This window comes from Leucoraja erinacea, chromosome 4, assembly GCF_028641065.1.
Source record: "Leucoraja erinacea ecotype New England chromosome 4, Leri_hhj_1, whole genome shotgun sequence".
In the NCBI taxonomy this organism is placed as follows: Eukaryota; Metazoa; Chordata; class Chondrichthyes; order Rajiformes; family Rajidae; genus Leucoraja; species Leucoraja erinaceus.
In genome coordinates this window covers 33,562,683-33,579,083 of record NC_073380.1, presented here as the reverse complement: position 1 = coordinate 33,579,083, position 16,401 = coordinate 33,562,683, and the positions used below count along the sequence as shown (strand labels likewise).

The window sequence follows — 16,401 nt, the reverse complement described above, 5'->3', positions numbered from 1 at the left end:
AATACAAGTTTTGGAACTCAATATTGTGGATACATTTGGAATCGTGAACTCTCTGATTTTTAAAAAAGTTCTTTGAATCTGATACTGGCTGAATATTCTTGGAAAACACTTTGTTCAGTCCTATTATTCAATAACTTTATCCTCATTTAATGTTGTTCACACGTGCTTCTGGTTTTCATGTTATTGGTCTGCTAAGCAGTGCCCCATAATGCCAGGCTGTGAACATCCCTCTGGAAATTTAGCTACCTCTTCATACTGCCATCAATGAATTCTCCATCATTAACGTCTTTGGGGGCGGTCACCAGTGTGCAGAAACTTCATTGGATTGCACACATCAAAAGCATCAAATGATGCGAAGACTTTCCACAATTTGTTTGTATATATATTATACTGAAAAAGACAAGTATGATACAGGAAAGAAAAATAGCATGCTTGTTTGACATGCAGGCACCACAGTAAACATTTACACTTCCACCACAATGCACTGATTTGGGTGTACAGCAGTGTCGACTAGATATAGAACTTCTACCAACGAGAAGGAAAAGGAATTAAGCACGTAGGGACACTGGGGTCTATCTGCAAGTTTGTTCCAAAATAGTGCGTTAACCTGGCTTCTAAATAAGCTATTATTGGATCACTGCAATATGTTTAAATTCATGCAATTCATTAACTGGGTGAACTGGCCATTTTGACTGCAGCAGGCCACAAAAGAGGTTCACTATTACTTAAGGCAAATTGGGTGCAAGTAACAAATTCTGGTTTTGTTAACTGTATTCATGTTCATAAATTAATGGGTGGTAAAGCATCATACGTTTACTGTGTGCCATTTTTCACTTGTTTTTCTGGCTCCAAGATATGCAAGGAAAAATAATGCGAGTTTAATGCCAATCTGTGGGGTAAAAAACACAGCTTTACAATTTGTCAAGTGAAACAGGAATGTTGATTAAGAAATGGAAAGTTGATAAGAGGTAAGGTGCAGTTTGGAATATGAAAATTCTGATTATAAGTGGTAGATAGTGTGTAATTTGAAAGTACATGAAAGGACTGAAAAAATAGTTTCAATGAAATTCTGGCCTGCGACTAATGAGCTGTACAAATCAGTGGAGTCAAGTGTCATTCATAAGACGATTAAAGGAGATAATGTTTTAATCCTTGTAGACGCCCAACTGTTGTGCAAATCCTTTTACAAATATTCTCAGTCACAAGCCTTGGCTGTGAAATTATCTATGAATTACTGGCCATTAAAAATCATAATTTTCCTCCAAGAGGAAGGGAATTGATGGTAGTAAGTACATTGTTTTTTTTTTTAAAGATACTTGCATAATCCTCAGGCACCCATATTGCATCAAGAGGAGGTAAAATATTATATTCAGCAATATTTGTCTAACAGTACATTATAATATTGATTTTTCTGTCCAACAGACCATCTACATGTCGATGCTTCAAGGGTGTCTATTTTGGTGGATTTGTCAAAGAGGTCTTTTGCAGGATGCATTGCCTCTTTGTCAAATGCAAGTAAATTGCTGAAATAATTTGGATCACTGACACTCATGTTACAGTCGCTTGGGTTATAGAGATTAAGCCTTGCAACATTTGCAAGTAACTGCTCAGAAATGTGTGAAACAGGATAAATTGCACTCAGAATTTATACGAGGGAAAAATAAACACGATGTTTGTAAGAAACAATAAAAGTTGTAAATGTTTGCTTTGTTGCACAATACAGTGGGGCAGTAAAAATTTGGATTGAACGTCACCTTGTCACTTAAATCACAACTGATTTCCTCCTTTGCCATGTCTCCAGTCTGATAAACAGGCAAACAGACATTTCAGAATACAGCACTACTGTTCTCCACCTGCAATGCATTTTCCTTGCCATTGAATTATAGGTAGCAGTAGCAGCCTTGTTCGATTCCTTAAAGTAATCCCTTTGCCATTCCTTAAAGTAATCCCTTTGCCTTTACTCTCCCAAAATCATCACACTTTAAACCATTAATCCCTTGAACTATTTACAGTGCCCTCCATGCTGATTGGCACAAAGACCCATCATTTATTTATTTGCATCTGTACTTCACAATTTGAGATTTGTAATCGAAAACGTCACATGCAGTTAAAGTGCACATTGTCAGATTTTATTAAAGGGTATTTTAATACATTTTGGTTTCACCATGTAGAAATTACAGCTGTTTATACATAGTCCTCCACCATCTCAGGGCACCATAATGTTTGGGACTCGTGGCTTCATGGGTGTTTGTAATTGCTCAGGTGTGTTTAATTGCCTCCTTAATGCAGGAATAAGAGAGCTCTCAACACCTAGTCTTTCCTCCAACCTTTCCATCACCTTTGGAAGCTTTTATTGTTGTTTATCAACATGAGGAACAAAGTTGTGCCAATGAAAGTTAATAAAGGCATTATGAGATTGAGAAACATGAATAAAACTGTTGGGGACATCAGCCAAACCTTGGGCTTACCAAAATCAACTGTTTGGAACATCACTAAGAAGAAAGAGAGCACTGGTGAGCTTACTAATTGCAAATGGACTGGCAGGCCAAGGAAGACCTCCATAGCTGATGACAGAATAATTCTCTCTGTAATAAGGAAAAATCCCCAAACCTGTCCGACAGATCAGAAACATTCTTCAGGAGTAAAGCGTGGATTTGTCATTGACCACTGTACGCAGAAGAATTCATGAACAGAAATACAGAGGCTACACTGCAAGATGCAAACCACTGGTTAGATGCAAAAATTGAATTGCCAGGTTACAGTTTGCCAAGAAGCACTTAAAAGAGCAAGCACAATTCTGGGAAAAGGTCTTATGGACATATGTGATGAAGATTCACATAGAGTGATGGCAAGAGCAAAGTATGGCAGAGAGAAGGAACTGCCCAAGATCCAAAGCATACCACCTCATCTGTGAAACACGGAGGCGGGGGTGTTATGGCCTGGGCATGTATGGCTGCTGAAGGTACTGGCTCACTTATCTTCATTGATGATACAACTGCTGATGGTAGTAGCATAATTAATTCTAAAGTGTTTAGACACATCCTATCTGCTCAAGTTCAAACAAATGCCTCAAAACTTGCGGGTCATTCTACAGCAAGACAATGATCCCAAACATACTGCTAAAGCAACAAGGAGTTTTTCAAAGCTAAAAAATGGTTAATTCTTGAGTGGCCAAGTCAGTCACCTAACCTGAACCTAATTGAGCATGCTTTTTATTTGCTGAAGGGAAAACTGAAGGGGACTAGTCCCCAAAACAAATATATGCTAAAGATGGCTGCAATACAGGCCTGGCAGAGCATCATCAGAGAAGACACCCAGCAACTGGTGATATCCATGGATTGCAGACTTCAAGCAGTCTTTGCATGCAAAGGATATGCAACAAAATACTAAACATGACTTATTTCAATTACATGACATTGCTGTGTCCCAAACATTATGGTGCCCTGAAATGGGGGAAACTATGTATAAACACTGCTGCAATTTCCACATGGTTAAACCAAAATGTGTAAAAATGGTCTTTATCTGGCAATGTGCACTTGAACTGCATGTGATTTTTTTTTTTTTTTTTTTTTTTTTTTTCTATTACAAATCTCAAATTGTGGATTACAGAGGCAAATAAATACATTTATAAATAAATAAATGATGAGTCTTTGTCCCAAACATTATGGAGGGCACTGTGTCTTCTATGAACCCTGATCGTTGATTCCCTCCCCTTTACCTGATATCCCTACTTTCCCAATTCAGAGAAAATGCCTCACAGAAGAGGAGAGCAACAGTTCACACTTTCTCACACAGGAGAGATCTGTGACTGCCATTCCAATCAAAGAAGTGACATCATGTCCAAATCTCATTGCCCACAATATTGTTTACCTATAAATTGTTGAATGGAAACATTCGTTTCTTTTGCATGGGCCTTGTCAATACTCTTGTCAACACACAATAAAAAGTTGGCCTTTTTGTCATTGACTATAAGAACAACATCCTGTAGGAATGCATCTCTGCTCCAACATGGGATTCAATGGGAAAAGAGGGTTCTCATTTTAGAAACTTGGGATGTGGACAGTTTTCTGAGAATGTAATCATTCTATAATGTGGGGATTACCTATCCATTGAGTCACAAAGATGATATTGAAAATCCACGTGTATTTTTTAATAAAATGTAATGTTGGCAGCATTTTGTAATTACTTTGAACATGTTGTCGCTGAAAGTATTGATCATAAACTGGTTATATTAATACTGCTGGACACTTAATAAAACATTATTTCTGTAATTAAAACCAGAGTAATGTATCCACTGTTAAATAGTTAATTATGTATCAAGTTTTAATATCTGCAGATACAATGTAAAGAAATTGTAGTCTACTGAGATTGCTCTGGAATCTGCCTCTGAACATTTTTTCTCATTAATTTTAAATGTCGAAATTTATGTTTAAAATGGAGTTATTTATTGGTTATGGGTAAAGCCAACAAATTTCAATTAAGGTCTATAAAGAAAAATCATAGTTGGGTAACACTGAGTTAGAGTCCGCTCCTTTTGCATGCATCCTTCAAATATTGATGACTACAATAGAAAAAAGCGCATTGCAATGGGGATATTTGGATTCTGCAACAGGGTTATGGTGAGTGAGTTGGCAAATGGAGTTTAATGTGGCAGAGGAATCAAAAGATAGACTGTTATCCAAAATGATGAAACTGCAAATTGGGTGCCGTACAGTGAGATCTAACAATTCTTGTATATGAACTGTGCAAAGGTTAGCCAGCAGGTGCAGCAAATAGTTATGAAAGCAAAGGGCAAAGGTGGTTTGAGCTTAAAAATGGGGAAGTATTGTTAGTTGCACAGGGTGTGGGTGAGGTGGCACCTATGAAGTACTATGCATAGTTTTGACACATTTAAAAGAGGATATTTAACAATGGAGGCTGTCCAAAACAGAGAAAATATCTTGCTTGACGAGGTTTCCGTCACACAAGCAGCTAAAGTTGAATCTGTGTTACTGGGAATTTCAAAGGATGATGGTGATCTTTGTGAAACCCACGATCCTAAAGGGACATGGCAGGATAGTGTTGATTCAACCAATCAACGGTGGTACAGTCTTAAGGAGGAGATATTTCCAAGGTAAGGAATGGTCAACTGAGTACATTGAGCATTTGTCTCACATGGAAGGGCGAGAGGAGGAGGAAGGATGAGTCTGGAAATCTTCACCCTGGTGAATTATGGCAGTTATATTATTGGAGGTATTTAAAGAAGTAGATAGTTTTGTTTGAAAGCTTGTTAATAAGCCAGTTCAGTCTACAGAAAAATGCAAGGGATCAGGTTATTCGAGAATTAAAAAAAAAAAGTGAACAGGGTGCCTGGTAGCGGGGGAGAGCAGGGTATAACAGCGAGAGAGAGGGGGCAGGTGCGAATGGGAGACGGTGAGAGAGAGGTTTCAGTTAGACAGACAACCACTGGTAAAGCCGTGGTTCGTTGCTTCGAGGAGAGTCGAGAAAATGTCCTCAATCAATAGAATGCAACTTCAGAACCCCCTCGTCTCGACTGCGCTGGATAGTTCCGCAGGCGCAAGGAACAAATGACCTAAAGTGTGCGTTGAGTGAACTGAATGTTCTTACCGTCCTCGCCGTACACCGGCGTTTTATGAGAGTGGTTGGATCCCGGGATCAAGGAGTCAGCGCCCGATAGGTGAGCGGCCCACGGTAGCCAGTGCCTCTCCGTTCGCTGCTGGAAGAACTGACACCTACTCCCCGGGTCGGGCGTGGCTCTTTGAACCCGCTGCTTTGCGGCGGCCGACTAGGATTCCAGAACATCGCCGACCCCTCGCCGCCTGTCCATATAATGTGACCGACATTGGTTGCGCTGAAGCTGGGATCCAATTACTCACAAAACGTACGGCGAGGACATTAAGAACATTCAGTTCACTCAACGCAAACTTTAGGTCATTTGTGCCATGGAAAATCTCCACTCCCATCCATCCCAACCACAGCGCTGCTTCCCCCTGCCCTGTCCCTTCCCCTCGGACGGGACACTCTGGAGGGGACGGGGACAGGGACAGATGGGGGAAGGCCCAGTGGCGGCTGTTTAGGGACGAGACGCAGGTCTGCACACGCAACGGAATGGCTGCCGAAAGTGTTTATCCCGAGTGACCCATGACCTGTGCATGCGCAGTCGGAATACCGAACTGGCTTATTCAGGGCTATGAGGAATTAGCCAGAAGTTGACATAGTCATATTGCATGGCGGGGCAGGCTTGAAGAACCAGGTACCTGTCTCCCCACTTTTCATATCATCTTGTTCAGCAAAAGATAAATATGCCCCATGATGTCCTATTATTAACATCTACTAATAACTGCATCAATTAGAATTCAAAGAAACATTTGGGTGTCCAGAATTGTAAATGAAATGAGCCTTTACTGAATCTCTCTCTCTGGTGTCAAAAACCTTAATTCTGACAAATGTAGTTATGCTCATAGGCCCATTTGTCCATTGATAGCTGTTCTTAGCCACGACATTTCACACCTCTCTTTAGTGCATTGCTCAACATATTTATACAGTTCTAGATCACTTAAGTGGCTGTCTGATATGTTTGACACAGTTATCTGTGATACTTCAAAACCAATCACTGGTTCCAACCATCAATAAATTAATTGGAAATAGATTGAAGCCTGGTTCTTGCTTAATGATTCTATGTTAACTATATTGCATTATAGGAAGGGGGGGGGGGGGTGTTTAAACAAATTTTAGGGCATATTTGAAAGCAAACCAATAGATATCAAATGAGCAGATAATAAACTCTGCTTTTTAATCTTTATTTTACCTTTTTAATCTTTATTACCAGTCAGACTTTTGTTCCCTCCCTCCCTCCCCCAACTGATCCGCAATTCCGTGTCCCTCACCATCTTCCAGTCCAGCCTCAAGACCCATCTCTTCACCTCTGCCTATCCTTAGCCCCATGTGCCGTCCCTTTTCATCTGTGCATTAATTGCCTCATACTGTGTTTTGTATTGAATTCTGTATTTACTTTGTGTACTAGTCATGTCTCTACTCTTTATTTCATTCCCCTTACATGTTTTTCCTCTACCTGCTAAATTTTTGTAAGGTGTCCTTGAGACTCTTGAAAGGCACCCATAAATAAAATGTATTATTATTATTATTAATTAATGCCTCGTTGAGCTCTATTTTTTATTTTGTGGCACTATCTTTTTCTGATGTGGAAATAAATTTGCTTAAACACTCATTGGTTAAGAAGGTATATTTGCCCATTCGTGCCAGGGACGTTTTTACAAGTTGTTGCTTCCTTTCACCATTCTATCAATTTATAGTTGCAAAAAGGAAGTAACCAATAACTGGCATGCCAATTAGAAGGACAAATGTTAAGTGTCCACTGACAATCCCATATCAGTGTGAATTAGATTTTGCAGATCCTTACATTTAATGTGGTTGCACGTGTGATCCTTTTTTAAAGTAATAAATGCTCAATATTTCTCTGATATTTGCAGGAGCGGAACAGAAGCAAGTAGTAACTGAATGGAGATGCTCTATCAGATTCACAACACTAATGATACAATCCTTGGAAATGCCTGGTATCTTCAAGGAACATGATTATTGGAACTTCACTGCTCATGGCAACCTCTACAGAACACTTGAACACAAAATTGGCTTTTCCGTGTTGGTTCTCATTACTGCATTTGCCCTTATACTCTTGTCTCAAAAAGCATTTGAGCGCTATAACTTTGTCAAGCACTTTCTGCCATCCTAAACTTTTATCAGTAATTCCGGTCTTTCTAAGTCACCCTCTTAGATGAATTACAGAAATTGAGTGAAAGTGAGAAACCAATAACCTTTTATTTGAATTTGTTTAATACTAATAATTAATGAGTGTAGTTTGATCTGATATTTCAAATTGCTTGGCTCTTCAGAATCTTTTCTGTTTTTAGGATTTATTTTAAGTTTTAGCTATTTTTAAACAATTGGGATATCATGTAATTTTTAGTTCAAACCGATAAATCCATTATAATGCCTTTGTGAAAATTATTGTACTCATTAAAGCAAATAAATTGAATTCATATTTTGCCAAATGTGAAACAAACCGGAAGGTATGCAAATTTCTTACCCAAATTATTCTTGACTTTTTGAAATATAATTTAAAAAAATGTATGTGCAACCATTTGAATGCAATGCTCATTTTTTTGTACACTGTATTAGGCTTCAGAAAAGTGCATTGGTCAAGGAAGGAGATGCTAGATGTTTGATACGACCATTTATGAAACTGTCCTAAGAAAATATACTTCAGTTTGATTTACATTTTTAGATCTGTAATATCTTTTAAATATAATTTCCTCACTTTGAATGTTTGCCCTTCTGGCAAGAAACTATCATGGAAGTGATTTTTATTCCCTCCTCTTAAATGACTCATTAGCTTAATAAATCCAGTACTTCTTTAGCAAGTGTTATGGCATGAATTAATTTATGATGTGGTTTCACATTTTCATTTTTTCTGAGTACTACTTTACAGGAAATCAACCAATTTAGGAGATACTGAGCCCATAGTCTCCTGTTTACATATACCACATATTGAGTCTCAGTGATGTAATTGCCTTAATTTATAATGTGCATTTTCAATAGGTACCAATAGCCTAATAGAAACAAAATGGACTTTTTATAAGCACAGTACTTAAATCACTGTTCATACCTTGAAGGCTATTTAATTTATTTTAGCACACTGTTTTCAATGTATTTAAATTTGGCAGTCTCCTAATGTGATCCTATAGTTGTCATGTGTTTATAATGTCCACGGTCATTTAAAATCTATGACGTTGATAGGGGTGCATATTTAGAGTTTAAAGTGCCCAGGTTGTTTAAAAGTGCATTGTGTACATGAAATCATTATCATAAATAATTTCATTGCTTCGTTCTTGCATATGTTGAAATTAAATTAACTAGTATGAAGACATCGAGTGTGAATTAGCATCGATATGTATAACTTCTATGCATTTACATCATGAAGTTCCCTGATTAAAATGTAGTAGTTCTGTTTTTTTCTTCTAGTAACCCAACTATTATACTGGCATCAGTGGGTGCAGTACTTGGTGAAATTAGTAATGCAAAAATAGAAAGTTTAGCGGACTTTGGAGCTATTTCTTGGTCACCTGACATTTTACTTTCTAAATTGTTCTTAATTCTCCTTTGATTTAATCTTTGTATGTTGTTTACATGTTGTCCCAAATACCAATTTGCGCCTGTCATGGGTAGTGGTGTGATACTATATGTAAATTCCTGATTCCACTCATTTGAAAATATTTTAAGATTAGATCAGTAGCCTTAATATCCACACGACATTGCATGTATTTTTGTCTCTAGTTCAGTTGGTTGTATGAAATCATACATATTTTGCAGACCTCTACAGAATCACTACCAATACAGATGTATTTTAATGATTGACCTAAAAAAAATCAGCTGGAAGATTTAACTCTTTCTTCCCATGTTTCAAATATAATGGAATGTACTTGGTCAGAAAAATTCAATGTGGTTAATTTATCTTATGTTCTGATTCTGGGGTAGTGAAAGAAAAATGTTCAATATTAGAGGCAGAATGTAAAAGAATATATGCAATAGCATATGTATTAAGGAAGTGAAAGCATTGCATGAATGCAAAATTACATGTCTTTGATTTAGAAAGTTCGGTTTTTATTGCTGACATTGTAGAAATGTCAGGCTAGGGTACTCTAATCCTAATTTGGAGCCCTTATTCTAATACAGTGCTAATATAATTTTTTGTTTAGTAAAGGTTATTTTGGAATGGCTTTGCAAACTGAACTTTTATTATTCAGATAGTTATCCAAGGAATAGAACATTGCAATCATAAATTTTAAAAAGGTCTATTCTTTCTCATAGTCATTAATATTCCCATACCTTTATATGCACCTCAATAAAATGCTTATTGTTCTATTATACTTTAAAAAGAAATTGCTGTTTTATGCCTGCGCTAATATCCCACAAATTACTTTATCCTCCCATGCACCATCGGTCCTGCCTCTATCACAAAATTTGAATTGCTGTTTCATGTATAATTAAAGGTTAAAAGATCAAATTGTCTCATTTCATTAATTTGCGTATTTGATGTTTTCACTTTCTCTGCAGGCATATTTCCGCATTGTGCTGTGAATTAAATTAATTGTCTCTTTAAACAGCATGTTTAATGAATGATTTCCTCATATCTTGTTTTTTTGAGGAAAAATCAGTCTCAAGAACATGCTCCTGTGGTCAATTTGTACAGTAATGCATTCTGCTGTCGAGTGCTTAATTTTTGTACCTTCTCTCAACAGATGATAAATTGTTGCGTAGTGTTATCAGATTTCACCAGTAATGCGGTATTAGAGATCTCAAAAGGGTTGGTCAGGGGTAGAGTCAAAGAAAGATAATGGAATGTATGTGGAATCAATGGGACAGACATGACAAAAAGGACAGTGAGTAAAATTCAGCAGTATGTGAGAATTTAAAGCAAGAGGGCACTCCAGTTGTAAACGTACCATCATAGTTCATAAAATATATTTTGGTTGAATTGGAATGTTGTAATATAGACTTTATTGAATATGTTAAAGTAATTATCTTTGTTCATCACCCGAGGTGAGAATTCCAAGAGTCATAGCTCCTGTTGCCTAAGCTATTTTACCAGAGCAATTTTGAAATCTCTCGAGAAACTAGTTGATTGATAATCCCTTGTTTTAAACTGATGTGGCATAGAGATGCAGATATAAATTCCATTCATCTCGGGGTAATCTTAAATATTTGAATATAGAGGTGTTTTTAAATCAACATGCACTTCAATACTAAGATGATCCTGTGATCTATTGGATCTGTGATCCTTTTAGCTCGTCATATTAAATTTTTGTTAGTTTTGGAAGACTGCAAAATAAATTTAGCATCAGGATTTGAATGCAGCTGCTGACTAACTTTCTACATTTGGTTTCCAAAACAGAGTCACCCATTTGTATAAATTATTTATTTCTTGACATGCTTTGGAACTGAAGGTGGGTATCTGAAGAAAAAACGATTGCTGTTTTGAAAGTGTGGGAAGAAATGGAATGACATTTGGAAAGTATTGTTTCAATTTCTTGGAACAGACCTGTGAGCAACTGACAGAATCACAATGGGGGAAAAAACTGAGGCTTTGGAAGACACTGATCGATCTACCCAAAGGCGTAGCAGGCACATAGTTTTCTAGGGTTGGAATTGCCAAAAGTATTGAAGCTGGCAAAATGCAGAGAACCCAAGGAGGCCAGCTGGTGAGTGTCAGTCATCTCTGGGCTTTGTTAGGGTTGAATGTTAGAAAACTTGGAAAAGAGCATAGGTGATACTTAAATTAAAAAATCTGCCTGATATCTTCTCAATGTCTCCAGCCCCTGATTCCTACACAGCTGAAATAGATTTTTTTTTAAAGTGTAGACATCAAATAGACAAAACAACTCGCAACCTTCAGGTATGGAAATTTCCAAAGATTTCTCCACATTTCAGTCATAAAACCGTTTCCTTAGTTCAGGGGTTGAGGAAATGGTCCCCAAGTATCTACCTTGTACATCTTGAATATCTATGTTTCACTGAAATTGTATCTTTTTAATGAGCTCCAATGAGTGTAGACAAGTTTGGCTCAATCAAATAGAATAATCACCTCATGAGGAATCAATCTATGAATCTACTTAGCAGCAAATCCTGAGACATGCATCCTTCATAGTTTAAAGCTATGCATAGTAGTCGATTTGGTCATTGCCAAGTCCCAGCAGCATCAGAAGGAATTATTTTGTATTTTAACCTCATTGCAATAACAACCAACACACTATTTGCCTTCCGATCCTACAATTAATGGCCAAATTATTTCCGCAATTTGTGAACTAATATCAAGAATCCTTTGTACATCCACATTTACCAGTTCAAATCACTGCTGAAAACATTTTTTTTCACTTGCTACCAAAGTGCATATGTTTATACTTTACTGCATTGTAATCTGACAGCTGCCGCCAGCTTCATTTAACTAAACCATTTACAGATTCTTTGCATTCTCATCCATTGCTTGATTTCTTACTCGCAGTGCCCTCCATAATGTTTGGGACAAAGACCCATCATTTATTTATTTGCCTCTGTACTCCACAATTTGAGATTTGTAATAGAAAAAATCACGTGTTAACGTGCACATTGGCAGATCTTAATAAAGGGTATTATAAATTTTGGTTTCACCGTGTAAAAATTACAGCACAGCCCCCCCATTTCAGGGCACCATAATGTTTGGGACACAGCAATGTCATGCAAATGAAAGTAGTTATGTTTAGTATTGACGCCCTTCCCACCCGCACCACCCCCTCTCCAGTCACTTTCCCTTGCAACCGCAGGAAATGCTACACTTGTCTTTTTACCTCCCCCTTGATTCCATTCAAGCACCCAAGCAGTCTTTCCAGATGTGGCAAAGGTTTACCTGCACCTCCTCCAACCTCATCTATTGCATCCGCTGCTCTAGATGTCAGCTGCTCTACATCAGTAAGACCAAGCGTAGGCTTGGCGATCGCTTTGCCAAACACCTCCACTCGGTTCGCAATAACAAACCTGATCTCCCAGTGGCTCAGCACTTCAACTCTCCCTCCCATTCCGAATCCGACCTTTCTGAACTGGGCCTCCATGGCCAGAGTGAAGACAACCGTAAATTATTTCGCTTGGGTAGTTTGCACCCCAGTGGTATGAACATTGACTTCTCTAATATCAGGTAGCCCCTACTTTCTCTACCCCTTCTCAACTCTCCCTTTCTTCTCCCCCCCCCCAACCCTCACATCAGTCTGAAGAAGGGTTTCGACCTGAAATGTTGCCTATTTCCTTCGCTCCATAGATGCTGCTTCACCCGCTGAGTTTCTCCAGCATTTTTGTCTACCTTCGATTTTCCAGCATCTGCAGGTCCTTCTTAAACACAATGTTTAGTATTTTGTTGCATATTCTTTGCATGCAATGAATGCTTTGAAGTCAACGACTCAAAAACATCACCAGTTGCTGGGTGTCTTCTCTGGTGATGCTCTGCCAGGCCTGTATTGCAGCCATCTTTAGCTTATGCTTGTTTTGTGGGCTAATCCCCTTCAGTTTTATCTTCAGCATATAAAAGGCATGCTCAATTGGGTGATTGACTTGGCCACGCAGGAATTGACCTGACCTGAGTGGCCAAGTCATAAATTGACATATTTTAGCTTTGAAAAACTCCTTTGTTGCTTTAGCAGTATGTTTGGGATCATTGCCCTTGGTTCTTGGTTATTTGGTCCTCCAAAATATTCCAACTGGAATTTAAACTGGAGGTGGTGAAGGGAGGGATTAAGCCAGAAAGGGTTATTGGGAAGAAAGTGCTACTTTAAATTTAGTTGCATCTGGTTGGGTAACTATAGTTTGGTGGAGATTATTCCATGCTTTAATTGTGCGTGGGAAGAACGAATTGCTGTACACATCTGTCTTTGTAGCTGGGATCACAAATTGGATCTAATGCCCTCGTCTGCTCCTAATTGGTTTGGGGTTGGTGTAGGTCTTGTGATCTATGTCTAGCTGACCATTTAACATTTTGTAAAAACAGGTCAAACGGTGAGCTTCACGTCTGTCTTGGAGAGGGTTCCACCCCAGAGAATTTTGGTGACACTCGCTTCTCTCTCATAGGTGTTAGTAACAAATCGAGCGGCCTGTCTTTGGACACGTTCGATGGATGAAATGTTTTTATCTGTGTATGGGTCCCAAGCTGCAACTGCGTAGTCCAAATGAGGTCTAACGAGGGTGAAATACAGCTTCTCCTTGACAGAAGCTGAACAATGATGAAAGTTGCGCCTCAGGAAGTTTAGGACACCTGTTGCTTTCACTGTTGCATGATGAGTCTGACCATTCCAACGCAGATCATTCTGCAATTTGATGCCAAGATACTTGGTTTGTTTGGATTCTTCAAGGGTGACACCAAGTATGTTGTAGGATGTGACGCCTGGATTCCTCTTTCTGGTGACACGCATGGTTTCACATTTGGATGGGTTGAACTGCATGCCCCATTGTTGTGACCACTCGACCATAGTATCGGGATCCTTTTGGAGAGCATCTTCATCATCAGTTGACTTAATTGGACGGTACAGCAAACAATCATCAGCGAATAGTCTGGTCGTACTTGCGACTTTTTCATGGATGTCATTTATGTAAAGCAAAAATAGGTGTGGGCCAAGTACTGTGCCCTGGGGTGTACCACTCAACACTGGATGCCAATTGGAGCTCTTTCCGTTCACACACACACGCTGAAGACGTTTTGTCAGGAAACTGGAAATCCATCGTTTCGTGTTGGAACGAATACCATAGAAGTCAAGCTTCCGAAGCAGTCTCTGGTGTGGGATGACATCAAATGCTTTAGAAAAGTCCAGCACAACTAAATCCATGATGGCGTTACTGTCGAGGTGCTTGGCCAGGTCATTTGTCGTCGGGATAAGCTGAGACTCGCGTGATCTATGCCTCCTAAATGCATGTTGGTTGTCGGCAAGAATATTATGTTTGCTCACGTGATGCATCAGATTACTATCAATGATATGCTCTAGCAATTTGCAGCAAGTACTTGTTAGTGAAACAGGACGATAATTTGCTGGGTTGGTGGTTGAACTCTTCTTAAAGAGAGGAATGATGTTGGCCTTCCTCCAATCCAGCGGAACATCGCCCGAGTCAAGCGATTGTTGAAAAATGAATTGCAAAACTGGAGCCAATTCTTCAGCTGCTGTAGAATTGAACAAAATCTAAAAGTCCTGCTGTAGATTGAACTGCCGGACAATGAGTTTTGAGGCATTTGTTTGAACTTGAACAGTTAGGATGAGTCTAAGCACTTCAGAATTCATTATGCTACTACCATCAGCAATTGTATTATCAATGAAGATAAGTGAGCCAATATCTTCAGCAGCAATACATGCCCAGGCCATAACATCCCCACCACCGTGTTTCACAGATGAGATGGTATGCTTTGGAACTTGGGCAGTTCCTTCTCTCCTCCATACTTTGCTCTTGCTATCACCCTGATACAAGTTAATCTTAGTTTCATCTGTCCACAAGAACTTTTCCCAGAACTGTGGTTGCACTTTTAAGTACTTGGCAAACTGTAACCCGGCCATCCTATTTTTGCGGCTAACCAGTGGTTTGTATCTTGCAGTGTAGACTCTGTATTTCAGTTCATGGTGTCTTCTGCAGACAGTGGTCAATGCCAAATCCACACCTGAAGAGTGTTTCTGATCTGTCAGACAGGTATTTGGAGATTTTTCTTCATTATAGAGAGAATTCTTCTGTCATCAGCTGTGGAGGTCTTCCTTGGCCTGCCAGTCCCTTTGCGATTAGTATGCTCACCACTCCTCTCTTCCTAATGATTTTCCAAACAGTTGATTTTTGGTAAGCCTAAGGTTTGGCTGATGTCTTTAACAGATGTATTCTTGTTTCTCAGTCTCATAATGGCTTCTTTGACTTTCATTGGCACAATTTTGGTCCTCGTAGATAAACAGCAATAAGTTTCCAAAGGTGATCGAAAGACTAGGTGCTGAGTGATCTCTTATACCGGCATTAAGGAGGCAATTAAACACACCTGAGCAATTATAAGCACCTGTGAATCCATGTGCCTCAAACATGATGGTGCCCTGAAATGGGGGGACTATGAATAAATGATGTGTCTTTGACCCAAACATTAATGAGGGCACTGTAGCTTTATAAGATCAGCAAAATTGGCATTATATCAGTCCTTTTGATTTAGGTGGTTATAATATTTGAGGTTTTCACGTGTGTAACCTTATTAAGGGATTTTAATCTAGAAATAATGCATTTATTTCTGCATCTCCCCCTTTAACCAATTCTCCATCTATCTATTTCCATGTGTTAGACCAGCAAGTTCTATTTTCTGATTGTCTGAAGAAGGGCCTCGACCCGAAACATCACCCATTCCTTCTCACCAGAGATGCTGCTTGTCCTGCTGAGTTACTCCAGCTTTTTGTGTCTAATATCAGGATTTTCAAACAGCGATATACTTCATGCACTGTTTCCCTACTGGTGCTCTACTGGTTATATTCACAAAATATTATTGGATTACAATTTTTCCATTCATAATAATCATATTGCCTATGTTTTATTGTGTGTTTGAAACATGACCATCCTTTTTTGTGTGGTAGAATGGAATAGTATGAGTTTTGCATATTAGAATAGCGAAAAAAAAGATTCAATGGAAGAATTGTATAGACTTCTGTGAGCACAGTTTAGACAAATTAAGGAAAAATGTACCAATGAATGTATAATGCAATATTTAAGCATCGAGAATATAGCAGAACTGGCCCTATGACCCACCATTTCTGTGCTGGCCATGGTTCCAATCCAATCTGCCTGCATAGTGCAAACTCAAAC

At 38.7% G+C, this 16,401-nt stretch overlaps 1 protein-coding gene across 2 annotated transcripts in view; it reads left to right on the top strand.

The window, feature by feature from the left end:
• Positions 1 to 10,081, top strand: part of LOC129696259 (YTH domain-containing family protein 3-like) — a 36,495-nt gene extending 26,414 nt beyond the window's left edge. For both annotated transcript variants that reach the window (XM_055633983.1, XM_055633984.1), the window contains one exon: positions 7,491 to 10,081. In XM_055633983.1, coding sequence (XP_055489958.1) covers positions 7,491 to 7,511 — 21 coding nt within the window. In that variant the 3' untranslated portion in view covers positions 7,512 to 10,081. The remainder of the gene's footprint in view (positions 1 to 7,490) is intronic.
• Positions 10,082 to 16,401: the final 6,320 nt, after the last annotated feature.